Raw genomic sequence first — 27,500 nt, forward strand, 5'->3', positions numbered from 1 at the left:
GGTGAAGAGAGGGGCGGAGCTATCTACCGATCACCACCTGGTGGTGAGTTGGCTGCGATGGTGGGGGAGGATGCCGGACAGACCTGGCAGGCCCAAACGCACTGTGAGGGTCTGCTGGGAACGTCTGTCAAAGTCTCCTGTCAGAGAAAGTTTCTATTCCCACCTCCGGAAGAACTTCGAACATGTCACGAGGGAGGTGCTGGACAATTGAGTCCGAGTGGACCATGTTCCGCACCTCTATTGTCGAGGCGGCTGATCGTAGCTGTGGCCGCAAGGTAGTTGGTGCCTGTCGGGGCGCTAATCCTAAAACCCCTTGGTGGACACCATGTTGCGATCCGCCGCTCGGATCTACACATATTAGTTATTTTTCCTTTCTGGTATCACTCTCTGTCAAGTGACTGTTTATTTCCTGTTTAGCCTGTCACCATGGTAACTCATCAGTCCACCTGCCAATCCCGGTCCACACACACATGTTTTGTCTAATCACCATCCTATTTAAGACAGCCTCTTTGTTCATTTCTTCCTGGGTTCATAAATTGCTCTCATGCAACAAGTGACGACTACTACTTTTTCTACGTTTATTCTCGCTAGCTCTCACGCTATGCCACTTGATTATTCCAGTTTTCATACTGATGATTGGTTTTCTCGTTTGTGCTTTCATGCCAAGTTAGTTTTCTGTTTGTATTTCCTAGTTTTCATACTAGCGTTTTTGGTTTGCCTTTTTATTAGCTCCAGCATTTCTGTTCAGAGCTCTCTTTTTGTTAAATAAATATTTTAAGAGCCTACCTTTGTTGTGTTCATGTCAACGCATCCACGGAGGGACAAACCCGGCATTACCATGCCCACCAGTCCTCACAGTATGAACCCAGCAAGAGATTCCTTCGCGATTGACAGCTGGAAAGAGAATGCCTTCGATATAGGCACGTGGAAAAAGCTCCGAGCACGGGAGGCGGAGATACGTCATTACGGTGATGTGCCTTCCGAATCCGCTCACGATGCCCGCTGCAGTGACGCTTTCACTCCACGACTCTCTTTCAGCGAACACAGCAAGCTTCAACCCGTCCAGGATACTCCTCACAAGCCTGGTAATCCCTTTAGTTCCATGTCCAAACTTTCTTTCGACCGCCATGTCTCTTTCACAGACGGCAGCGGTGACGTCATGTCGGCAACGCCTTCAGGTGACGTCATCGAACATTTTTTTTTGGAATATAATTCCCAGTTTTTTTTTAAAGTAATTGACTTTAATTTTCTGGACAATATTGATAAAGATTTACATAAGGACGTTTTTTCCAGAGGCAAGTTTAGTTCTCAATTTTCACCTACTTTTTCATCTCAGTCACTAAGTCCTCAAGCCCAGCCCAAATCTTTGGGTTTTTCTCCTTTTTCTAAGGGTAATTCTAGTGGGGAGGAATCTGCCCTCCTCCTAATCTCCCGCTGCCCACTCTTAAATACCTCTTCACATGATAAGGAATGCATCTGGCATCCGCTGTTTGAAGGGGGGACTCAGGTTGGCAACTGTGCTACGAAGGTAGCACAGTTGCAACCTGCTAAGCCACAAACTCCAGCGCGTCCTCCGCCACCTGTGTTACGTCCATGTCTTAGTCGCTGTCCTAGTCCATGTAGTTCGGTCCCTAGCCTGGTTCTCGCACCAGAGATGGACTCTAGCCTGGTTCTCACACCAGCGTCCGACCCAGAACTGGTTCTCACATTGGTTTCAGACTTTCACCTGGTTTTCACACCAGCACCTGCTCCTAGGCTGGAGCCCACTCCAGCACCAGCTCTTTTACTGGAGTCCACTCCAGCACCAGCTCCAGAGCTGGAGCCCACTCCAGCACCAGCTCCAAAGCTGGAGCCCATTCCAACACCTGCGTCGACGACGGGGCTGGAGCCCACACCAGCAGCCACGACGGCGATGACTACGCCTGCCTTCACGACGCCGCCTTCTTCGGCTGCAGCACCCGCACCTGCTTCTGCAATGACAACGAGTGTGCCTCCAGCCTCCACGACGGCGACGACTACGCCTGCCTCCACGACGGTGACGACTGCGGCTTCCACGCCGCCAACGATGACGACTGCGGCTTCCACGCCGCCAACGATGACGACTGCGGTTTCCACGCCGCCAACGATGACGACTGCGGTTTTCACGCCGCCAAGGACGCTTTCTTCGCCTGCTGCACTTGGGCCTTCTTCGGCTGCAGCACCCGCACCCTCGTCTGCTACGTCCAAGCCTGCTATGACTATGGTGCTGAAGCGTCATCCTGCTAGGCGGCCACTGATGTGGTCTTTTCGAGGTCGCCCGCCAAGACTTTTTCGGCAGCGGCGTTCGACCCGCCGCCGCCACATGACTTGTCCTCGGTGGATTCGGGGACACGCGACTTGGCGACCCTCCACCGTGGCCTCCCTCCGCCCTCCCTTTGTTTGTGGACTTTTTGTGTTTGGGGAGGGGGTTCAAGTTTTTTGTTTTTTTTTCCTCTTCTTTTTGAGACATCTGGTATCTGTCTTTTGTTGGAGGGGAATACTGTTGCGATCCGCTGCTCGGATCTACACATATTAGTTATTTTTCCTTTCTGGTATCACTCTCCGTCAAGTGACTGTTTATTTCCTGTTTAGCCTGTCACCATGGTAACTCATCAGTCCACCTGCCAATCCCGGTCCACACACACCTGTTTTGTCTAATCACCCTCCTATTTAAGACAGCCTCTTTGTTTATTTCTTCCTGGGTTCATAAATTGCTCTCATGCAAAAAGTGACGACTACTACTTTTTCTACGTTTATTCTCGCTAGCTCTCACGCTATGCCACTTGATTATTCCAGTTTTCATACTGATGATTTGTTTTCTCGTTTGTGCTTTCATGCCAAGTTTAGTTTTCTGTTTGTATTTCCTAGTTTTCATACTAGCGTTTTTGGTTTGCCTTTTTATTAGCTCCAGCATTTCTGTTCAGAGCTAAATATTTTAAGAGCCTAGCTTTGTTGTGTTCATGTCAACGAATCCATGCCCTCCAGTCCTCACACACCAGCGGTGAGGGATGCCGTCAAGCTGAAGAAGGAGTCCTATCGGGTCCTTTTGGCTCATAGGACTCCGGAGGCAGTGGACAGGTACTGACAGGCCAAGCAGTGTGCAGCTTCAGCGGTCGCGGAGGCAAAAACTCGGACATGGGAGGAGTTCAGGTAATCCATGGAAAACAACTTCCGGACGGCTTCGAAGCGATTCTGGACCACCGTCCACCGCCTCAGGAAGGGGAAGCAGTGCACTATCAACACCGTGTATGGTGCGGATGGTGTTCTGCTGACCTCAACTGCGGATGTTGTGGATAGGTGGAAGGAATACTTCGAAGACCTCCTCAATCCCACCAACACGTCTTCCTATGAGGAAGCAGTGCCTGGGGAATCTGTGGTGGACTCTCCTATTTCTGGGGCTGAGGTCGCTGAGGTAGTTAAAAAGCTCCTCGGTGGCAAGGCCCCGGGGGTGGATGAGATCCGCCCGGAGTTCCTTAAGGCTCTGGATGCCGTGGGGCTGTCTTGGTTGACAAGACTCTGCAGCATCGCGTGGACATCGGGGGCGGTACCTCTGGATTGGCAGACCGGGGTGGTGGTTCCTCTCTTTAAGAAGGGGGACCGGAGGTTGTGTGTTCCAACTATTGTGGAATCAAACTCCTCAGCCTTCCCGGTAAGGTTTATTCAGGTGTACTGGAGATGAGGCTACGCCAGATAGTCGAACCTCGGATTGAGGAGGAACAGTGTGGTTTTCGTCCTGGTCGTGGAACTGTGGACCAGCTCTATACTCTCGGCAGGGTTCTTGAGGGTGCATGGGAGTTTGCCCAACCAGTCTACATGTGCTTTGTGGACTTGGAGAAGGCATTCGACCGTGTCCCTCGGGAAGTCCTGTGGGGAGTGGTCAGAGAGTATGGGGTATCGGACTGTCTTATTGTGGCGGTCCGCTCCCTGTACAATCAGTGCCAGAGCTTGGTTCGCATTGCCGGCAGTAAGTCGAACACATTTCCAGTGAGGGTTGGACTCCCCCAAGGCTGTCCTTTATCACCGATTCTGTTCATAACTTTTATGGACAGAATTTCTAGGCGCAGTCAAGGCGTTGAGGGGTTCCGGTTTGGTAACCGCAGGATTAGGTCTCTGCTTTTTGCAGATGATATGGTCCTGATGGCTTCATCTGACCGGGATCTTCAGCTCTCGCTGGATCGGTTCGCAGCCGAGTGTGAAGCGACCGGAATGAAAATCAGCACCTCCAAGTCCGAGTCCATGGTTCTCGCCCGGAAAAGGGTGGAGTGCCATCTCCGGGTTGGGGAGGAGACCCTGCCCCAAGTGGAGGAGTTCAAGTACCTAGGAGTCTTGTTCACGAGTGAGGGAAGAGTGGATCGTGAGATCGACAGGCGGATCGGTGCGGCGTCTTCAGTAATGCAGACGTTGTATCGATCCGTTGTGGTGAAGAAGGAGCTGAGCCGGAAGGCAAAGCTCTCAATTTACCGGTCGATCTACGTTCCCATCCTCACCTATGGTCATGAGCTTTGGGTCATGACCGAAAGGATAAGATCACGGGTACAAGCAGCCGAAATGAGTTTCCTCCGCCGTGTGGCGGGGCTCTCCCTTAGAGATAGGGTGAGAAGCTCTGCCATCCGGAGGGAACTCAAAGTAAAGCCGCTGCTCCTTCACATCGAGAGGAGCCAAATGAGGTGGTTCGGGCATCTGGCCAGGATGCCACCCGAACGCCTCCCTAGGGGAGGTGTTTAGGGCACGTCCAACCGGTAGGGGGCCACGGGGAAGACCCAGGACACGTTGGGAAGACTATGTCTCCCGGCTGGCCTGGGAACGCCTCGGGATCCCCCGGGAAGAGCTAGACCAAGTGGCTGGGGAGAGGGAAGTCTGGGTTTCCCTGCTTAGGCTGTTGCCCCAGCAACCCAACCTCAGATAAGCGGAAGAAGAGGGATGGATATATTTAAATATATATATATTTAAATATATATATATAATAGGGGTGTGGGGAAAAATCGATTCGAATATGAATCGCAATTCTCACGTTGTGTGATTCAAAATCGATTCTCATTTTTTAATCAATCCAACAAAACAATATACAGTAATACCATAACAATGCAATCCAATTCCAAAACCAAACCTGACCCAGCAACACTCAGAACTGCAATAAACAGAGCAATTGAGAGGAGACACAAACACGACACAGAACAAACCCAAAGTAGTGAAACAAAAATGAATATTATCAACAACAGTATCAATATTAGTTATAATTTCAGCATAGCAGTGATTAAAATTTCCCTCATTGACATTATCATTAGACATTTATAAAAAATAAAAACAATAGTGTCACAGTGGCAAACACTTGCATCGCATCTCATAAGCTTGATAACACACTGTGTCCAATGTTTTCACAAAGATAAAACAAGTCATTGTTTTGGTTCGTTTAATAGTTAAAACAAATTTACATTATTGCAATCAGTTGATAAAACATTGGTCTTTACGATTATAAAAGCTTTTTAAAAAAATATACTACTCTGCTAGCATGTCAGCAGACTGGCATAGATCCTGCTGAAATCCTATGTATTGAATGAACACAGAATCGTTTTGAATCGGAAAAATATCGTTTTTAATCGAGAATCGCGTTGATTTAAAAAAAATCGATTTATAATCAAATCGCGACCCCAAGAATCGATATTGAATCGAATCGTGGGACACCCAAAGATTCGCAGCCCTAATGCCCTAATATATATATATATATATATATATATATATATATATATATATATATATATATATATATATATATATATATATATATATATATATATATATATATATATGTATGTATATATATATATATATATATGTATATATATATATATATATATATATAAATATATATATATATATGTATATATATATATATATAATTTTTTTTTTTTTTTTTTTAATTATTTAAAGGATGGTTATTTACCTCCTTCATTCTCTTTGGTCATGCTTAATGAAACACTATAGGTTTCAAAATGGATGATATTTAATCATAATTAAAACCACAGCAACCATGTGATTAGTAAGATTTTTGTTCTAAAATGATTAACAGCAAGAAACAAACTCAATTAAAACAAAACAAAGAAAAAGGTTGCGAGGGCAACAAAAGGATCTGCCACTCACCGTCAAAGCTTTGGCATCTTTTTGTGTGGTAGCTTTCTATGCCCTTCTCTCATCCACCTTTGTTAAATGAACAACATACACCCATTAAAATGAGTTCCAAAATGGAGCAAAACAATGGAGCAAAACAATGGGTTCATAAATCCTTTATCTTCGCTCATTCTCCCTACGTCTCTAATCAAAGTCACAACTAATAATACGAGCGATAATTATTTGTGGTTATGTCAACATCTGCATATGTCGGCATGGGTGAGTCAGTCCATCCATCCATCTTCAACCGCTTATCCGGAATCGCTTTGCGGGGACAACAGCCCCAGCAGACACCCCCAGACTTCCCTCTCCAGAGCAACATTAGCAACTTCCTCCTGGGGGATTCCGAAGTGTTCCCAGGCCAGAGAGGGGATGTAATCCCCCTTTCTGGTTCTTGGCCTGCCGCGGGGTCTCCTCCCAGTGGGACGTGCAATGAGGACCTCCCTAGGGAGACGCTCATAAGCCATCCGCACGAGATCCCCGAACCACCTAAGCGAAGGAGCAGCAGCTGTACTCCAAGTCTCTCTCGGGTGACTGAACTTCTCACCCTATCTCTAAGGAAGACGCCAGCCACCCTTCTGAGAAAACTAATTTCGGCCGCTTGTATCAGCGATCTTACTCTTTCGGTCATGACCCACATTTCATGACCATAGGTGAAAGTAGGAATGCAAATTGCTCGGTAGACCGAGAGCTTTGCCTTCTGGGTCAGCTCTTGTTTCGTCACAACAGTGCGGCAGAGAGACTGCAATGCCGCCCCAGCTGCTCCGAATCTCCGGCTGATTTCCTTCTCCATCTTTCCTTCATTCATGAACTAGACCCCGAGATACTTAAACTCCTCCACCTGAGACAGAGTCTCGTTCTCTACCTGGACTTTACAAACCATCGGGTTCCTGCTGAGAACTGTGGCCTCAGATTTGGAGATGCTGATCCTCATTCCAGCCGCAGAACACTCGGCTTCGAACCGATCCAGGGAGAGCTGTCAACTTGTCCTCTAAGATGTCAATTTAGAGGAATTATTCAAATGAAACATCAAAAACCTGCAATCTGCCGGTAGTCAACCAAATTGTTGTGTAATTCGTAAATAAAAAGAGAATACAATGATTTGCGAATCATTTTCAACTTAAATTTAATTGAATAGACTGCAAAGACAAGATACTTAATGCTCCAACTGAGTAACGTATTTTTTTTTGTAAATAATCATTAACTTATAATTCAATTGCAAACAAGTTGGCATAGGGGCATTTTATCCACTGTGTTACATGGCCTTTCCTTTTAACAACACTCAGTAAATGTTTGGGAACTGAGGAGACCAATTTTTGAAGCTTTTCAGGCGAAATTCTTTCACATTCCAAGTGCAGTGATTTCTCCAGATTCTCTGAACCTTTTGATGATATTACAGAACTTAGATGGTGAAATCCCTAAATTCCTTGCAATAGCTCGTAGAGAAATGTTGTTCTTAAACTGTTGGACAATTTGTTCACGCATTTGTTCACAAAGTTTATACACCCGTCGGCACGAACAAGACTTTTCCGGCGGTATAACATATGTGGGGGTTCCATGGCCGGTTCGTCACGTATTAAGCGTAAAAGAAACATGCGGAACTGTACTAAAAGTTAAAGGACAAGCAATAATAAATGCCCAGGACCTAATTGAAGCCTTTGATTTTGATCAATATTTTACCTAAAAAAAATGACAGCCTACAATTACAATCATTTACTGTTCCAACTATCGTGGAATCACACTCCTGAACCTTCCCGGTAAGGTTTATTCAGGTGTACTGGAGAGGATAGTCGAACCTCAGATCCAAGAGGGACAGTGTGGTTTTCATACTGGTCGTGGAACGGTAGACCAGCTCTATACTCTCGGCAGGGTCCTTGAGGGTGCATGGGAGTTTGCCGAACGAGTCTAGATGTGCTCTGTAGACTTGGAGAAGGCATTCGACCGTGTCCCCCGGGAAGTCATGTGAGGATTGCTCAGAGAGTATGGGGTATCCGACTGTCTGATAGTGGCGGTCCGCTCCCTGTATGTACAGTGTCAGAGCTTGGTCCGCATTACCGGCAGTAAGTCGGACCTGTTTCCAGTGAGGGTTGGACTCTGCCAAGGCTGCCCTTTGTCACCGATTGCGTTCATAACTTTTATGGACAGAATTTCTAGGCGCAGTCAGGGCGTTGAGGGGATCCAGTTTGGGGTCTGCAGGATTAGGTCTCTGCTTTTTGCAGATGACGGGGACCTGATGGCTTCAACTGGCCAGGATCTTCAGCTCTCATTGGATCGGTTCGCAGCCGAGTGTGAAGCGACTGGGATGAGAATCAGCACCTCTAAGTCCGAGTCCATGGTTTTTGCCCGGGAAAGGGTGGAGTTCCATCGCCAAGTTGAGGAGGAGATCTGCCCCAAGTGGACGATTTCAAGTACCTCGGAGTCTTGTTCACGAGTGAGGGAAGAGTGGATCGTGAGACCGACAAGCGGATCTGTTCGGCGTCTTCAGTAATGCGGATGCTGTATCGATCCGTTATGGTGAAGAAGGAGCTGAGATGGATGGCAAAGCTCTCAATTTACCGGTCGATCTACGTTCCCATCCTCACCTATGGTCATGAGCTTTGGGTTATGACCGAAAGGACAAGATCACGGCTACAAGCGGCCGAAATGAGTTACCTCCGCCGGGTGGCTGGTCTCTCCCTTAGAGATAGGGTGAGAAGCTCTGTCATCCGGGAGGAACTCAGCCTAAAGCCGATGCTCCTCCACATCGAGAGGAGCCAGATGAGGAAGTTCGGGCATCTGCTCGGGATTCCACCTGAACGCCTCCCTAGGGAGGTGTTTAGGGCACGTCTGACCGACAAGAAGCAACAGGGAAGTCTCACAGCTGGCCTGGGAACGCCTCTGAATCCCCCGGTAGGAGCTGGACAGAGCGGCAGGGGAGAGGGAAGTCTGGGCTTCTCTGCCTAGGCTGCTGCCCCGTGACCCGACCTTGGATAAGCGGAAGAAAACAGATGGATGGATGGATTCTATTCTTACTACTTATCACTTAATGTCAGTGTTAATGTTACATGTTCTGCTTCCCTGTTATACCGCCATTCATTCATTTTATGCTGCAGCCAGAAGCTGAGTTTCAAGGAGCGTGTCAGGATGGCGAGCCCTCGAGGTCAAACCATCAAGAACAGGCAGACTTCCGTGAATGACCGCCGCTCACCAGCGGCAGACGTCGGTGCAGACGGCACTAGTCCTTCCAAGGTGCAGAAAAGCTGGAGCTTCAATGACCGCACACGATTCAGACCCTCACTGCGTCTTAAAAGCCAGTCCCGATCCACCACTGATGGTGAGTGGCAGTTACACAAAGTGTTTATTACTTATTATTGCCCACAGCTAAACATACACAAAGTACAAGACATTAATTACTTGCGAGAGGAGCGATCGCAGTAATTAAATGACACGTTCAATTCTGCTGTGTTTCTGCAATATTTACTGACTTTGTGGATTATTCCGAGTTTTATGTCAAAACGCTCTGATGCTTTTGTTTTGTGCAAGGTGGCAGCTGTCATTGATTACTTGGTCGAGAAGCAGGCCCATTAAACGACACACTCTTTTCTGGTGATATTAGATTCTTGGGTTTTTGTGACTTTGGCAGGTTGGCAGACCGGGGGTGGTGGTTCCTCTCTTTAAGAAGGGGAACCGGAGGGTGTGTTCAAACTATCATGGGATCACACTCCTCAGCCTTCCCGGTAAGGTTTATTCAGGTGTACTGGAGAGGATAGTCGAACCTCGGATTCAGGAGGAACAGTGTGGTTTTCGTCATGGTTGTGGAACTGTGCACCAGCTTTATACTCTCGGCAGGGTCCTTTAGGGTGCATGGGAGTTTGCCCAACCAGTCTACATGTGCTTTGTGGACTTGGAGAAGACATTCAACCGTGTCCTCTGGGAAGTCCTGTGGGGAGGGCTCAGAGAGTAAGGGGTATCTTGACCGTCTGATTGTGGCAGTCCGCTCCCTGTACAATTAGTGTCAGAGCTTGGTCTGCATTGCCGGCAGGCAGTATGTCGGACCCGTTTCCAGTGAGGGTTGGACTCCGCCAAGGCTGCCCTTTGTCACCGATTCTGTTCATAACTTTTATGGACAGAATTTCTATGCGCAGTCAAGGCATTGAGGGGATCCTGTTTGGTGGCTGCAGGATTAGGTCTCTGCTTTTTGCAGATAATGTGGTCCTGATGGTTTCATTTGGCCAGGATCTTCAGCTCTCATTGGATCGGTTCGCAGCCGAGTGTGAAGCGACTGGGATGAGAATCAGCACTTCCAAGTCCAAGTCCATGGTTCTTTCCCAGAAAAGGGTGGGGTGCTATCTCCGGGTTGGGGAGGAGACCCTGCCCCAAGTGGAGGAGTTCAAGTACCTAGGAGTCTTGTTACGAGTGAGGGAAGAGTGGATTGTGAGGTCGATAGGCAGATCGGTGCGGCGTCTTCAGTAATGCGGACGCTCTATCGATCTGTTGTGGTGAAGAAGGAGCTGAGCCGGAAGGCAAAGCTCTCAATTTACCGGTCCATCTACGTTTCCATCCTCACCTATGGTCATGAGCTTTGGGTTATGACCGAAAGGACAAGATCACGGGTACAAGTGGCTGAAATGAGTTTCCTCCGCCGGGTGGCGGGGCTGTCCCTTAGAGATAGGGTGAGAAGCTCTGACATCCGGGGGGAGCTCAAACTAAAGCCCCTGCTTCTCCACATCGAAAGGAGCCAGATGAGGTGGTTCTGGCATCTGGTCAGGATGCCACTTGAACGCCTCCCTAGGGAGGTGTTTAATGCACGTCTAACCGGTAGGAGGCCATGGGGACGACCCAGAACACGTTGGGAAGACTATGTCTTCCTGCTGGCCTGGGATCGCTTCGGGATCCCCCTGGAAGAGCTGGACGAAGTGGCTGGGGAGAGGAAAGCATGGGATAAGCGGAGAAAGATGGATGGATGGTTTTTTTTTAAATATTTGTCAGTATTGGATTGTAACACCACTCATGCATAGTTCCAGATATTCTGTTATAATAATATATTTGTATAGAATTACAATGGATATTGAATGTCTGTGTTTTTTTGCTTTTTTATGCAGCAGACTCAAACATGACTGGAGAAGATGGTTTTGATGAGAAGGGTTGTCACTGCGAGATCTCAGTAGAAGACTTGCTGACCTCTGTCAAGTGTGCCATCCGGGCTGTCAGGTAAGAAAGAAAAAATTTAATTAAAAAAAATGTATCCAGGTTGACCAGATTTTTGGGATGATGCATGGAAATAGACCATGATTGAAAACTGCTCTAGGAAGCCTTGCGGATTAGATTAGTGCACAGACAATTATGATAAAAAACAACTTTGTTTAAGTTAAGCCATCTTTGTTTTATGTTGTATTAGTAATCATTTTTTTTCTTCTTTTTTAGTGGGAGAATTAACCTTGCAGATCATGTCTTTAGTAGTTTGGCAATGGCAACAAAATAATTCACATAATTTACAAAAGCAAGACATATACTAAAACTATGGGTAAAAAGTTGTCAGAAATACGCTTAGATACAAGTCAAATTGGGATTATGTTCAGCCACATTACAAAAGAGAAGTGCAAGATACTTCTCTTAGTGCCTTATTTGTATTTGACTTTATTAAGTGGATTCATTTAATTTTTGGTGCAGCCGGACGGGAGCATCAGGGGACAGAAAAAAGAAGAAAAAAGGAAGACTTGTCGAGACAAGAGAGGGATAAGACAGAGAAACAACAACAACAACAGAACAGCATCAGCAAATAGGATATGTACAAATATGATACGAAAAGTGATAGCAAAGAAGCAGTTAGTGAAGTAAATATTAATAACACAGAAATGGCAATGAACACTATTGCATTACAAATGGAGTTATAAAAATACCAATAGAAATAGCACTGTTTGTAATTAATAATAGTAACAATATTTACCTCTGTTATCAACAATACAATTGTTTCAAATGAAACAATACATTTTTGTAATGATAACTTCAATTATAAAGGAAGGCAGATAAATGGAGGGGAAGAAAGAGAAGCAAACTGTATTAATCTTGTAGATTGTTATAGTAACAATAGGTTAAGCTTTATCAGTTTGAATGTATGTGTAAATGTGTGTATGTATGTATATGTGTGTGCATGTATGGGTATAGGTATGAGTGTGTTTATAGATGTCCATATGTATGTGTATGTGTATATATGCATATATGTATGTACGTCTGTGTGTATGTGAATGTGTGTATATATGTATATATAAGTGTACGTATGCACAAACCCTGTTTCCATAAGAGTTGGGAAAGTGTGTTAGATGTAAATATAAACGGAATACAATAATTTGCAAATCCTTTTCAACCCATAATCAGCTGAACGCACTACAAAGACAAGATATTTGATGTTCAAACTCATAAACTTTATTTTTTTGCATATAATAATTAACTTAAAATTTCATGGCTGCAACATGTGCCAAAGTAGTTGGGAAAGGTCATGTTCACCACTGTGTTACATCACCTTTTCTTTTAACAACACTCAATAAATGTTTGGGAACTGAGGAAACTAATTGTTGAAGCTTTGAAAGTGGAATTCTTTCCCATTCTTGTCTTATGTAGAGCTTCAGTCGTTCAACAGTCCGGGGTCTCCGCTGTCTTATTTTACCCTTCATAATACGCCACACATTTTCGATTGGAGACAGGTCTGGACTGCAGGTGGCCCAGGAAAGTACCTGCACTCTTTAACTACGAAGCCATGCTGTTGTAACATGTGGCTTGGCTTTGTCTTGCTGAAATAAGCAGGGGCGTACATGATAACGTTGCTTGGATGACAACATATGTTGCTCCAAAATCTGTATGTACCTTTCAGCATTAATGGTGCCTTCACAGATGTGTAAGTTACCCATGCCTTCGGCACTAATACACTCCCATACCATCACAGATGCTAGCTTTTGAACTTTGCGGATGGTTATTTTCCACTTTGTTCCGGAGGACACCGCGTCAACAGTTTCCAAATATAATTCGAAATGTGGACTCGTCAGACGACAGAACACTTTTACACTTTGCATCAGTCCATCTTAGGTGAGCCCAGGCCCAGCCAAGCCGGCAGCGTTTCAGAATATTGTTGATAAATGGGTTTTGCTTTGCATAGTAGAGTTTTAACTTGCACTTACAGATGTAGCGACCAACTGTAGTTACTGACAGTGTTTTTTAAATGTTCCTGAGCCCATGTGGTGATATCCTTTACACACTGATGTCGGTTTTTGATGCAGTACCGCCTAATGGATCAAAGGTCTGTAATATCATCGCTTATGTGCAGTGATTTCTTCAGATTGTCTGAACCTTTTGATGATTTTACGGTCCGTAGATGGTAAAATCCCTAAATTCCTTGCAATAGCTTGTTGAGAAATGTTGTTCTAAAACTGTTCGACAATTTGCTTACAAAGTAGTGACCCTCGCCCCATCCTTGTTTGTGAATTACTGAGCATTTCATGGAAGCTGCTTTTATACCCAATCATGGCACCCACCTGTTCCCAATTTGCCTGCACACCTGTGGGATGTTCCAAATAACTGTTTGATGAGCATTCCTCAACTTTATCAGTACTTATTGCCACCTTTCCCAACTTCTTAGTCACGTGTTGCTGGCATTAAATTCTAAAGTTAATGATTATTTGCAAAAAAAAAAAAGGTTTATCAGTTTGAACATCAAATATCTTGTTTTTGTAGCATATTCAACTGAATATGGGTTGAAAATGAATTGCAAATCATTGTATTCAGTTTATATTTACATCTAACACAATTTCCCAACTCATATGGAAACGGGGTTTGTATGTATATATATGTATGTGTGTATATTACGGGTGTAACGGTACGTGTATTTGTATTGAATCGTTTCGGTACGGGGGTTTCGGTTCGGTGCGGAGGTGAACTAACGAGTTTCCAGACGGACATATTAAGTAGCTTAAACTATACCCAAAATGCCGGACAATTGAGGCATTTAAGAAACTCTGCCAGGACAGCCCCGCAAAAGAAGACATGTCTGGTGAAAAGAGGACGTATGGTCAGTCTATCTTAGCCCGATCACTGCTAGCACCGGACATGTCCTCTTTTGCTAGCATGCTAGCAGCATATGCATATGCTAGCATATGCATATGTGTGTATATGTATGTACATATGTGTGTGTGTGGTTGTATATATATGTATGTATATGTGTATGTATGTATGTATGTATGTATATATGTATATATGTGTGTGTGTGTGTGTGTGTGTGTGTGTGTGTGTGTGTGTGTGTGTGTGTGTGTGTGTGTGTGTTTGTGTGTGTGTGTGTGTGTGTGTATGTATAGGCAAAGAGTGTTTGATTGTCAGGCATTAAAAGCCACAAAATGCAACGGGTCCATCAGACCCATAAACGCTGGCTGAGTAAAAACAATATGAACATTGCATGGCTATGTTCTCTGCCAGTTTCTGCATCCCACAGGGATTCTTCTTTTGTGTTTGTTGGTCAACACTGTCTGCTCTCATTTTCTCGCACATTTCACCCTCTGATGTTCTGTGTACCTACACTCTGTCGTCCTCCCGTCTAGACCTGCTGTGTGTGTGTGTGTGTGTGTGTGTGTGTGTGTGTGTGTGTGTGTGTGTGTGTGTGTGTGTGTGTGTGTGTGTGTGTGTGTGTGTGTGTGTGTGTGTGTGTGTGTGTGTGTGTGTGTGTGTGTGTGCGTGTGTGTGCGTGTGCGTGTACGTGCGTGTGGTACACAGAACATCAATTTCAATTCTTCATAGGCTTCATGGTGGCAGAGGGGTTAGTGCGTCTGCCTCACAATACAAAGGCCCTGAGTAGTCCTGGGTTCAATCCCGGGCTCTGGATCTTTCTGTGTGGAGTTTGCATGTTCTCCCCGTGAATGCGTGGGTTCCCTTCGGGTACTCCGACTTCCTCCCACCTCCAAAGACATGCACCTGGGGATAGGTTGATTGAAAACACTAAATTGCCCCTAGTGTGTGAATGTGAGTGTGAATGTTGTCTGTCTATCTGTGTTGGCCCTGCGATGAGGTGGCGATTTGTCCAGGGTGTACGCCGCCTTACGCCCGATTGTAGCTGACATAGGCACCAGCGCCCCCCGCAACCCCAAAAGGAATAAGCGGTAGAAAATAGATGGATGGATGGACCCGGACATATTATCTGTAATAGAAATGTGCAGGGGCGGTTTTATGGTGTGTGGTCATTAAATATGTATTCTGATTTACGTTATTCACAGAAAATGAGCCAAAGTCAGTGAGTCTCAGTTTGAAAAATTCATGAATTGTATCATTTTTCTTTTAATGAACAATGAAAACGGGTCCCGCTGACCCAGACACCACACACGGATTCAAGTTCAGATCTATGTCAATGGAAAAGTACCACGATCAAGTAATATTTTATATTTCTTTATTTATATTCAAGTGATTTTGTCACCAGGGACATTTTAGTCAGTGTAACATCCATATTAGGAAAAACATAAACAGTAAATCATTTTATAATTAATTAATTGTTTTAATAAGACACATAATTTTCCATATTTCATACAGGCAACCAGTTCATTTTTACTGTGTCCCAAACCAGATGTTAATTTTGAGCTTGACATTGTTGAAATAAGTCTATAGCTTAGTTAGCCGTTCAGAAACGATCCAACACTGGCTTTTTTGTAATAGTCAACACTTTTTACGGCTGCCTATTTGGCTGGAACGGGGTTTTTTTTCCCCACTTTGGGACGTTTGCAGTTAGCCAAATAGCATTGGATTCTGGCCTTGAGGTTTTGCAGGTCCATACATTAAGGTCTTTTTTTTTTATAGGCGATGTTTACACATCTAATTTTAAAAAAGGGCACAGCTTTATTTGAAGGGGGGCCCCGAGGGTCGACTGCTCAGGTGTCAGGATGTTTGTTTTTTGAGTGAGGAAACTTAACTTAAGCCGGTGTGGAACATTTTTGAAGACGTAAAAAAAACACATAAAAAAATCCACCGTGCTCATTTATTTTTCCATTTTTGTCTGGTGGGAAAAGTGTCAAAGTAACAAACTGTATGTGTTATTGTCAGTCACTGAATTGAAGCCATTGTAGACGTTTCATTTAATGTTTATTTGTTCTGAATGTGGTTTCATTCAAACAGGGGACACATGGATGTTAGCCTATGGCTAAAATCTGGCATGTTTACATGTCTATTTCTACAAAACCCGAAACCAGTGAAGTCGGCACGTTGTGTAAATGGTAAATGAAAACAAAATACAATGATTTAAAAATCTTCTTCAACCTATATTCAATTGAATAGACTGCAAAGACAAGATACTAAACATTCGAACTGGAAAACTTTGTTATTTTTTGCAAATATTAGCTCATTTGGAATTGGATGCCTGCAACATGTTTCAAAAATCTGGCACAAGTGGCAAAAAAGACTGAGAATGTTGAGGAATGCTCATCAAACACTTATTTGGTACCTTCCACAGGTGAACAGGCTAGTTGGGAGCAGGTGGGTGCCACGATTGTGTCTAAAAGCAGCATCCATGAAATGCTCATCCATCCATCCATCCATTTTCTACCGCTTATTCACCACTTTGTGAACAAATGCGTATGCAAATTGTTTAAAAACAACATTTCTTAATCAGTTATTGCAAGGAATTTAGAGATTTCACCATCTACGGTCCGTAATACCATCAACAGATTCAGAGAATCTGGAGAAATCACTACACGTTAGCAGCGAGGCTGAAAACCAACATTAAATGCCCGTGACATCTGATCTCTCAGGCGATACTGCATCAAAAAACGACATTGGTGTGTAAAGGATATCTCCATATGGGCTCCAGAACACTTCAGAAAACCATGGTCAGTTTCGTCGCTACTTCAGTAAGTGCATGTTAAAAACCTACTATGCAAAGCGAAAGCTATTTATCAACAACACCCTGAAACGCCACCGACTTCGCAGGGCCCGAGCTCATCTGAGATGGACTGATGCAAAGTGTAAAGGTGTTCTGTGGTCTGACAAGTCCAAATTTTAAATTGTTTTTGGAAACTGTGGACAACAAAGAGGAAAAGAACCATCCGAATTGTTACAGGCACAAAGTTCAAAAGCCAGCATCTGTGATGGTATGGGGGTGTATTGATGCCCAAGGCACATCTGTGAAGGCGCCATTATTAATGCTGAAAAGTACATACAGGTTTTGGAGCAACTTATGTTGCCATCCAAGCAAAGTTATCATGGACGCCCCTGCTTATTTCAGCTAGACAATGCTAATCCACGTGTTAAAACCGTGTGGCTTCGTAGTAAAAGAGTGCAGGTACTAGACTGGCCTGCCTGTAGTCCAGACCTGTCTCCCATTGAAAATGTGTGGTGCATTATGTAGCCTAAAATACCACAAAAGAGACCCCGGACTCTTGAACAACTTAAGCTGGAAATCAAGCAAAAATGGGAAAGAATTCCACCTGGAAAGCTTCAAACGTTTACTGAGTGTTGTTAAAAGGAAAGGCCATGTAACACTGGTAAAAATGCCCCTATGCCAACTTTTTTGCAAAAATAAATTAAGCTTCAAAGTTCAAACATTACATATCTTGTTTTTGCAGTTTATTCAACTGAATATAAGTGGAAAATGATTTGCAAATCATTGTATTTTGTTGTTATTTACCATTTACACAACGTGCCAACTTCACTAGTTTTGGGTTTTGTAATTTGTCTGTTCGTTAAAATGCACTGTCCCATTCAGAAAAATTCAAATTCAGTCTGCTAAATTAAATTAATTACATGTTTAACATACTTGGCCGATAAATCTGATTCTGGTATATCGAGGCTACTTGTGTTTACCATAAGCAAGCTCTTCCTTGTTCTGCTCTCCCCACCCACCCCCAGAATAATGAAGTTCCACGTAGCAAAGAAGAAGTTCAAGGAAACGTTGCGTCCGTACGATGTCAAGGACGTGATTGAGCAGTACTCTGCAGGTCACTTGGACATGCTGTGTCGCATTAAGAGTCTGCAAACCAGGTAAGAAGGATGAACACCTGCTCTTCTGTCAATGTATCCCGCATGTTTTTTTTTAATTATTTACATTGGAGGAAATATGAATTGATCCCCTGATGATTTGATGAAGAGGAAGGGAAACGGTTATCTTGAATTTCTCCCATTGTCTAATCATCACAATAATAGTGGACTCTTTCTTACCAGGCGCCTTGCTGATTGATTGAAACTGTTATTAGTAGATTGCAAAGTACAGTACATATTCCGTACAATTGACCACTAAATGGTAACTGTCAGGTTTATTAAAACACTGCTGACATCTATTAAACGAGACAAGAAGCAAAGAATTAAACAGAGACAGAATTCAATTTGGCTCAATTTGAGGAGAGACGCTCGGACACTGTACAGTGTCTCAGCACGCTCTGGCGAAAGATTGCATGCCTCCCCCTTTATTTGGACTTTCTCCGACCACATTTCAACAGCTGCTTCTAAGGGACGAGGTTGTAAACAGCCATTGCTTTTGATTACAACAGTTCAAAGAAAAGGGTCGTAAACAGTTAAAAAAAAAAGGTCGTAAACGAGTTCAAAAAGAGGTTCGTAAAACGGTTAAAATAGAGGTTTGTAAAGCAGTACAAAAAGGAGGTTCAAAAAGAGATCTTCTGGAATTTGGCCAGATCCTGCCTTCTCTCCGCTTTGTAGTCCTTAGGTTAAAACAATATCTTTCTGTTGATTACAATACATGAAAGAAGTAGAAACACCTTCATGTTGCTTCCCCCCTACACACTGGAGTTTTATAAGCCTTCTTCTTTGTAGGTTTCAAAGACAGCTTTTGGTCTTCCCGCTGGGAACTCATTTCAACACAAAGTTTTTGTGAAAACTTCAATAAAAATATTTTAACAGTAACACCCGGATACGTTTTTAAACTTGTTTAAATCGGGGTCCATGTTCATGGTCGTTGCTGGTCTGTAGTCCAGTCCAGTCTAGTGCAGGTCTACAATCTTGTCCCTGGTGACGTTTGAATGCAAGACATCCTATAAAAGCTGTATTTGATAATGAGTGAATATTAGTATTACTTTCCGAAAGCGACGAGACAATTTTGTGAGGATTAGAGTAGAGATGTCCGATAATATCAGATTGCCGATATTATCGGCCGATCAATGCTTTAAAATGTGATATCGGAAATTATCGGTATCGGTTTCAAAATTATCGGTATCGATTTCAAAAAGTTAAATGTATGACTTTTTAAAATGCCGCTGTGTACACGGACGTAGGGAGAAGTGCATATCTGCCAATAAACCTTAAAGGCACTGCCTTTGCGTGTCGGCCCAGTCACATAATATTTAAGGCTTTTCACACACACACAAGTGAATGCAAGGCATAGTTGGTCAACAGCCATACAGGTCACGCTAAGGGTGGCCGTATTAACAACTTAAACACTGTTACAAATATTCGCCACACTGTGAACCCACACCAAATAAGAATGACAAACACATTTCGGGAGAACATCCGCACCGTAACACAACATAAACACAACAGAACAAATACCCGGATCCCCTTGCAGCATTAACTCTTAGGGGACACTACGTTATACACCCTCACTTCAGGGAGAAAAAAATTCAGATTTGCAGCGTAGACGGGAGCAATTGTCGCTCTAAAAGAAGTGTATTGTTAGACTTAGCAAATCAGCAGGGGATCATACACCTATTTCCTCAATTGAGTGTGTATGTGTATAGTGTATGTACTTAAATAGTCACTCAAAATAACTCAATCGCATCACACTTTTTTTTTGTTTGCAAAAATTGCTACAAACCCTGAAAACCAGAGAAGTTCGCACGTTGTGTATATTTGAAATAAAAACAGAATACAATGATTTGCTACTCCTTTTTAACATTTAATCAATTGAATAGACTGCAAAGACAAGATACTTAACATTCGAACTGGAAAACTTTATTTTTTGCAAATATTAGCTTATTTGGAATGTGAGGCCTGCAGCATGTTTCAAAAAAAGACTGAGAACGTTGAGGAATGCTCATCAAACACTTATTTGGAACATCCCACAGGTGAACAGGCTGTACACCCTGATTGGGTATAAAAGCAGCTTCCATGAAATGCTCAGTCATTCACAATCGAGGACGTGGCGAGGGTCAAAACTTTGTGAACAAATGCGTGAGCAAATTGTCGTACAATTTAAGAACAACATTTCTGAACGAGCTATTGCAGGGAATTTAGGGATTTCACCATCTACGGTCCGTAATATCATCAAAGGGTTCAAAGAATTTGCAAAAATCACTGCCTGAAGCAATGATATTATGGACCTTTGAGCCCTCAGGCGATACTGCATCAAAAAGCGACATCAGTGTGTAAAGGATATCACCACATGGGGCTCAAGGACACTTCAGAAAACCACCGTCAGCAACTACAGTTTGTCGCTACATCTGTAAGTGCAAGTTAAAAGTCTACTATGCAAAGCGAAAGCCATTTGTCAACAACACCCGGAAATGCCCGTGTCAACCTTTTTGCATTGTGTTGCTGCCACTAAATTCTAAGTTAACAAAAAAATAAAAAATTCTCAGTCTGAACATTTTTGCAGTATATTCATGTAAATATAAGTAGATTTTTTGTATTCAATTTTTATTTACGACTTACACAACGTGCCAATTTCACTGGTTTTGTACAAAAAGTGTTTAGTGGTTTGCAATGAACACACACACACAAAACAATTACAACAAACATAACAAAATATTTCATGCAGTTTGCCGTATATTTTTTGAAATAAGTGTATGGGTTGACAACTACTGAGTGCAATTGTGTACAATGTGTGCGCTTCTTTGTGTGTGTATTACGCATGCATGCATCTGCACCCATACCTCATGCATGTGTGTGTGTGTGTGTGTGTGTGTGTGTGTGTGTGTGTGTGTGTGTGTGTGTGTGTGTGTGTGTGTGTTGATTTTGCTTACCTCACAGGCTGGACATGATAGTAGGCCCACAGCCCCTGAGCAGCCGAGCCAAGACCTTTTCCTCCCCCTCCTTGCCCCTCTATTACAGCCAGGGCAGAAAGAACTCCACCCAGGGGTCAGAGTTTAAACCTCATGTCAAATAGCTGCGGTTCATATAGGAGTGGGAATGCACACTCTGGATTGTAACAGATTTGAGTGACATAATCCCAGTCTGCATTCGTCTCTGCTCCCATCTAGTGTCCAGAGTATGACATTACATCCAATCATGATACTGCACTGTGTGCCTCTATTGAATGGCTTTTAGTGCTTCTGCTTGACAAAATTGATTGCGATTGTGATTCAGTGCTGCCCTTGTATTAATTTCTTTATTGCTTTTGCTCTTTGTAACCGTGCATCCACGACACGCAACACATTTTAGATATCCTGTAGTCAGTAAACATACAGAAATGTGAATTGATAAGAAGAATTTCTGATAACCATAATTACGTGTCTTCTGCCATCTAGTGGAAGAGCTTTTAATTGTTCTGCCAGTTACTATTTCATGCCGCGACCCCAAAAGGGACAAGCGGTAGAAAAAGGATGGATGGATGGAGTGGTTTCCAAACGTGTTTCACCAAGTACCAACTGAGAAAACACTTGGCTCTCTGAGTACCACCGTAATGACCGACATTTAGATACAGTAGTATATTAGGCATAAGTATTTATTAAAAACGAGGAAATAAGTTTTATTTAACATTTATACTAAACCCAAAACCAGAGAAGTTGGCACATTGTGTAAATGGTAAATAAAAACAGAATGCAATGATTTGCAAATCCTTTTCAACCTATATTCATTTGGAATTTGATGCCTACAACAAGTGGCAAAAAAAACCTGAGTAAGTTGAGGAATGCTCATCAAACATTTATTTGGAACATCCCACAGGTGAACTGGCTAATTGGGAACAGGTGGGTGCCATATGAGCAAATTGCTTGAGAACAGCAATTCTCAACAAGCTATTGCAAGGAATTTAGTGGTTTCACCACCTACGGTCCGTAATATCATCAAAAGGTTCAGAGAATTTGAAGAAATCACTGTACGTAAGCGGTACTTTATCAAAAACCAACATCTGTGTGTAAAGATATCACCACATGGGCTCAGGAACACTTCAGAAAACCACTGGCAGTAACTACAGTTCATCGCTACATCTGTAAGTGCAAGTTAAAACTTAACTATGCAAAGCAAAAGCCATTTACCAACAACACCCAGAAACCCGAGCTCAGCGAAGATGGACTGATGCAAATTGGAAAAGTGTTCTGTGGTCTGACGAGTCCACATTTTAAATTGTTTTTGGAAACTGTGGACAACAAAGAGGAAAAAAAAAATCCGGATTGTTATAAGCGGAAAGTTGAAAAGCCAGCATCTGTGATGGTATGGGGGTGTATTAGTGCCCAAGGCATGGGTAACTTACACATCTGTGAATGCACTATTAATGCTGAAAGGTACATACAGGTTTTGGAGCAACATATGTTGCCATCCAAACAACGTCATCATGGACGCCCCTGCTTATTTCAGCAAGACAATGCCAAGCCACGTGTTACAACAGCATGGCTTCATAGTAAAAGAGTGTGGGTACTAGACTGGCCTGCCTGTAGTTCAGACCTGCATCCCATTGAAAATGTGTGGCGCATTATGAAACCTAAAATACCACAACGGAGACCCCTGAACTGTTGAACAACTTAAGCAGTACATCAAGCAAGAATGGGAAATAATTCCACCTGAAAAGCTTCAAAAATGTGTTTCTTCAGTTCCCGAACGTTTACTGAGTTTTGTTTAAAGGAAAGGCCATGCAACACACTGGTAAAAATGCCCTTGTGACAACTTTTTTAAATCGTATTTCTGCCATTAATTTCTAAGTTAATGATTATTTGCAAAAAAAAAAATTGGTCTCTCAGTTTGTACATTAAATATCTTGTCTTTGCAGTCTGTTCAATTAAATATAAGTTGAAAAGGATTTGTAAATCATTTTATTCTGTTTTTATTTACAAATTACGCGACATGCCAACTCCACTGGTTTTGGGTTTTGTATATTGATGAACCAAAAAAATAGTATTAAGACCAGTTAGGTGAAATTGGATCATTTCCTGCACAGTGGTTGGGAATGACTGCAATAGGGAATGATATAGGGACGGCGTGGCGCAGTGTGAGAGTGGCCGTGCACAACCCGAGGGTCACTGGTTCAAATCCCACCTAGTACCAACCTCGTCACGTCCGTTGTGTCCTGAGCAAGACACTTCACCCTTGCTCCTGATGGGTGCTGGTTAGCGCCTTGCAAGGCAGCTCCCTCCATCAGTGTGTGAATGTGTGTGTGAATGGGTAAATGTGGAAGTAGTGTCAAAGCGCTTTGAGTATCTTGAAGGTAGAAAAGCGCTATACAAGTACAACCCATTTAATTCATTTATGATAATGCATTACAAAAAAAAAAAATTGACATCCTCATGCGGTGTTCTTTAATGTCATTTATGTCTTTTGCGGTGCCTCTGTGGTATTTAGAGTGGACCAAATCCTCGGTAAGGGCCAGATTCCTTTGGACAAGAAGATTCGTGAGAAGTTGATGTCTGAAGGAGATCTCCTTGAGGACATGAGCATGCTGGGGCGTGTTTGTAAAGTGGAGCGACAGGTGCTGTCTTTTTCTCATTCTTTCACCTTTCTAAATGGCTTTTCTTTCATGCCAGGCAACCCTGGGGCCCTTACTGATTTTCTTTTTAAATTAGATTACACAATGCTATTCACGCTTATTTTTATTTACGTGAAAGCTTTGTTATAATCTTTTAATCCAATTTAAATTGTATTTGATGCATGCTTTGTACCAAAAAAAAATAACAGGAAAGAAATTTAGTTTTTTTGTTTTTTGGGGGGGTGGGGGGTGGGTTTACGCAAAATAACAAATTTACCACGTTTTACCGGGACTCAAACAGACCGAGCACTAAGGCTGCGCACCACAGAGGACAATGGAAATGTCGAGGGGAGATTTGTCATGATGTTCTTATCAGTGACAGAGCAGGAAGGGGCTGGGAATGCAAGGTCAAATTTCATTCCTTATTTTATATTTTACATGCGCTCTTTCACGCAAAAAGGGGGGCAACGACACACGGCGTGTGACCTGCGTATAAAAAGGGGCGGTCCTGTGGGTACATCAGAGGCAAATTAATCGAAAGCAGGGGTGACTTTGATTTTTAAATATTCAGCATAAAGTTAGACACGAAACATTATAAAAGAGTATTTAACAAAACCATCATAGGTTAGCATATATTGACCTGCGTATAAGGAGGGGCGGTCCTGTGGGTACCTCAGACGCGATTAACTGAAAGCAGGGGTGTGCTTGATTTTTAAATAATCCACATAGAGTTAAACATGGAACATTATAAAGGAGTATTAGGACAATGCTGAAAATTTTACATATAAAGCATTTTGGCAAGATTTCTCGCTAACAAAGCCATCGTATAAGGAGGGGCAGTCCTGTGGGTACCTCAGAGGCAAATTAATCGAAAGCAGGGGTGTCTTTGATTTTTAAACATTCTACATAAAGTTACACGTGAAATATTATAAAGAATATTGCTGAAAAGTTTAAATATGAAACATTTTGCCAAGATTTCTCTCTAACAAAACAATCAGAGGTTAGCATATCTTGACCTGCGTATAAGGAGGGGCGGTCCTGTGGGTACCTCAGAGGCGATTAATTGAAAGCAGGGGTGTGCTTCATTTTTAAACATTCCACATAAAGTTAAACATTAAACATTATAAAGAATAATGCTGAAAAGTTTAAATATGAAACATTTTGGCAAGATTTCTCGCTAACAAAACCATCATAGGTTAGCATATCTTGACCTGCGTATAAGGAGGGGCAGTCCTGTGGGTAACTCAGAGGCGGTTTTTTGAAAGCAGGGGTGTCTTTGATTTTTAAATATTCCACATTAAGTTAAACATGAAACATTATAAAGGACAGTGCTGAAAGGTTTAAATATGAAACATTTTGGCAAGATTTCACGCTAACAAAACCATCATAGGTTAGCATATCTTGACCTGCGTATAAGGAGGGGCGGTCCTGTGGGTAACTCAGAGCCGTTTTTTTGAAAGCAGGGGTGTCTTTGATTTTTAAATATTCCACATTAAGTTAAACATGAAACATTGTAAAGGAGTATTAGGACAATTCTGAAACGGTTAAATATGAAACATTTTTTCAAGATTTCTCGCTAACAAAACCATCATGGTTTAGCATATCTTGCCCTGCGTATAAGGAGGGGCAATCCGGTGGGTGATTAATCGAAAGCGGGGGTGTCTTTGATTTTTAAACATTCCACATAAAGTTAAACATTGAAACATTATAAAAGAACCATACTTCAAAAATGATTTGTTGTGTGACCAACAAGTATGTGCTCCAATCACTCTGTCTCAAAAAAATAAGGGTTGTTGAAATTACTGGAAACTCAAGACAGCCATGACATTATGTTCGCCACCAACTTTTGACCACACACTAAGGAATGATTAAAAGCTTGTCTTTTCCCCACAGGTCCAGTCCATTGAGTCCAAGCTGGACTCCTTGCTGGACATTTATCGGCAGGTGCTGCGCAAGGGCTCGTCCACGGCTCTCACCCTCTCGTCCCTCCCTCTGTTTGAGCTGGAGCAGACGTCGGACTACCAGTCGTCCGTCTTCAGCAAGGACCTGTCCTGCTCCAGCCAGGTCAGCAGCGGCAGCAGCGTCGTGCCGCCACCTGGTGGCTGTGTCCCACGCTCCTCCACCAACCCTCACCTGTCCCAAGGAGGACTCCATCTCATCTTGGCCGCACCCAATGAGCTCAACCTCAGCCCGGCCACCATTACACCTCCCTCTGGCCTTGGTTCCTCCCCGTTCAGCCCGTCATCCTTGCCAAATCACCTTTACCACCACCACCATCATCACCTCCAGGATCAGTCCAGCACACCTGAAAGTGGCAATGACGAAACAGCAGGAAGTTCTCCCCCCGTCCTCACACCAAACAGTTTCAGCAGCGGCGCGGGTGGAGTGGCTGATTCCGGGTTTTGTCTTCTGGCGAGGCTTCCGCCACCACCGCCTATGAACAGGAACGTAGGTCTGCGAGCTCCCTCCAATGAAACTTCGCCTGACATCGAAGACTTTTGCGGAGGATTGGGAATGCAAATAAAGAAGAGCAGCATTGTGGAGGAACTTAGCCCAGACTTGGGGCTCCAGCAGCTGGGAGGGCATACAAACACCAAGGGCCGACTGAACGCCAAGGAGGAAAGCTCCTGGAGAAGGCATATGAGTCTTGAACTGGAGCCCCTGGTGCCTTCCACCTTAAACTGCTGCTCAGTCCCCAGCCACATGGACCAGAGCCTTGGAAAGTCTATGTCAGTGCAGGACTTGATGCAGATGGCCCAAGGCAGACTGCCGGACGCCCAATGCGGCTCGCCCCCGGGCCGCGGTACGACCAACATCTCGTCCGTCGGGTTCCGCAAAAGTTGCCAAGACCTCGGTGGAGACGGAAAAGGTGGCTGGGGGGACGAAGATCTTTTCATCGGCGACAGGGAAGTGAAGATGCAGGAGTTCGATTTCTTGTCACACGAGACAGTCGAGACTTCCCCCTACTCCTCAGAGCTCTCAGGGGTTCTGAGGAGAGCGGAGGTGAAGGCGGGAGGGTCACGGGGGTCAAACCACAGCCTGGCCACTGGTCACTCATCCTCGCACGCTGCTGGCAGCACTGAATTAATCAAAATGCAGCGCGTGCGCTTAAAATAGATCGTCAGACCTCATGCAAGAAAATCTTCTATAATTTTTTTTAAAAATGTGAGCTTGAAGGCGCGATTACACAGGAGTCGATCACACCTGACTAGGTAGGTACATGTAGGTCTTCATTGTCATTGCACAAGTATAAAGAAACTTTGTTTTCGGCACAAACCCGTTCAAGATTAGACAAACAAACAATGTACAGGGTTACGGAAAAGGAACGCTGATGAGTCGCCCCATAAAAAATGGGGAAAAAGGTAAATGCTGAGGTAGGATGAGTAAAAAAAAATACAATCTAGAGTCTGGAGTGGGGAAAAAAAACTCCATAGCAAAGCACGTATACATATTACAACATCTCGAGACAACAGAGGAGGGGGGAGGGGGGCCACGGTGGCAGGCTGCAGCTCTTCAGGCACTGCCCATCCAAAATCACAAAACCGAAAACAAATGTACATGTCCTGACACTTTTTCAATCCTGGAAACAAATTTAGGTCTGGAAAAACAATTGCAGTTGGTTCTATTAATGTTGACAACACACATCGCAGTCTTCTGTGTTCTTCTCATCACTAAGGCTACCAAACTCAGTACTTTTATAGGTACCAACCAAATTTCGTCGGTACTACCGAGTACCAATTCATATAAAATCGAA

General features: G+C 43.6%; 1 protein-coding gene across 2 annotated transcripts in view; it reads left to right on the plus strand.

Annotated features, from left to right (window-relative positions):
- The window catches only part of LOC133557244 (potassium voltage-gated channel subfamily KQT member 5-like), a 210,463-nt gene that overhangs the window by 181,587 nt on the left and 1,376 nt on the right, over positions 1 to 27,500 (plus strand). The window contains exons 10-15 of one of the 2 annotated variants that reach the window (XM_061907573.1): positions 9,276 to 9,496; positions 11,265 to 11,373; positions 18,031 to 18,162; positions 21,100 to 21,207; positions 23,623 to 23,749; positions 25,640 to 27,500. The exon at positions 25,640 to 27,500 is cut by the window's right edge and continues 1,376 nt beyond it. In XM_061907573.1, coding sequence (XP_061763557.1) covers positions 9,276 to 9,496; positions 11,265 to 11,373; positions 18,031 to 18,162; positions 21,100 to 21,207; positions 23,623 to 23,749; positions 25,640 to 26,863 — 1,921 coding nt within the window. In that variant the 3' untranslated portion in view covers positions 26,864 to 27,500. The remainder of the gene's footprint in view (positions 1 to 9,275; positions 9,497 to 11,264; positions 11,374 to 18,030; positions 18,163 to 21,099; positions 21,208 to 23,622; positions 23,750 to 25,639) is intronic. The other variant, XM_061907581.1, reaches the window with a different exon arrangement.

Source organism: Nerophis ophidion, linkage group LG01 (genome assembly GCF_033978795.1).
Source record: "Nerophis ophidion isolate RoL-2023_Sa linkage group LG01, RoL_Noph_v1.0, whole genome shotgun sequence".
In the NCBI taxonomy this organism is placed as follows: domain Eukaryota; kingdom Metazoa; phylum Chordata; class Actinopteri; order Syngnathiformes; family Syngnathidae; genus Nerophis; species Nerophis ophidion.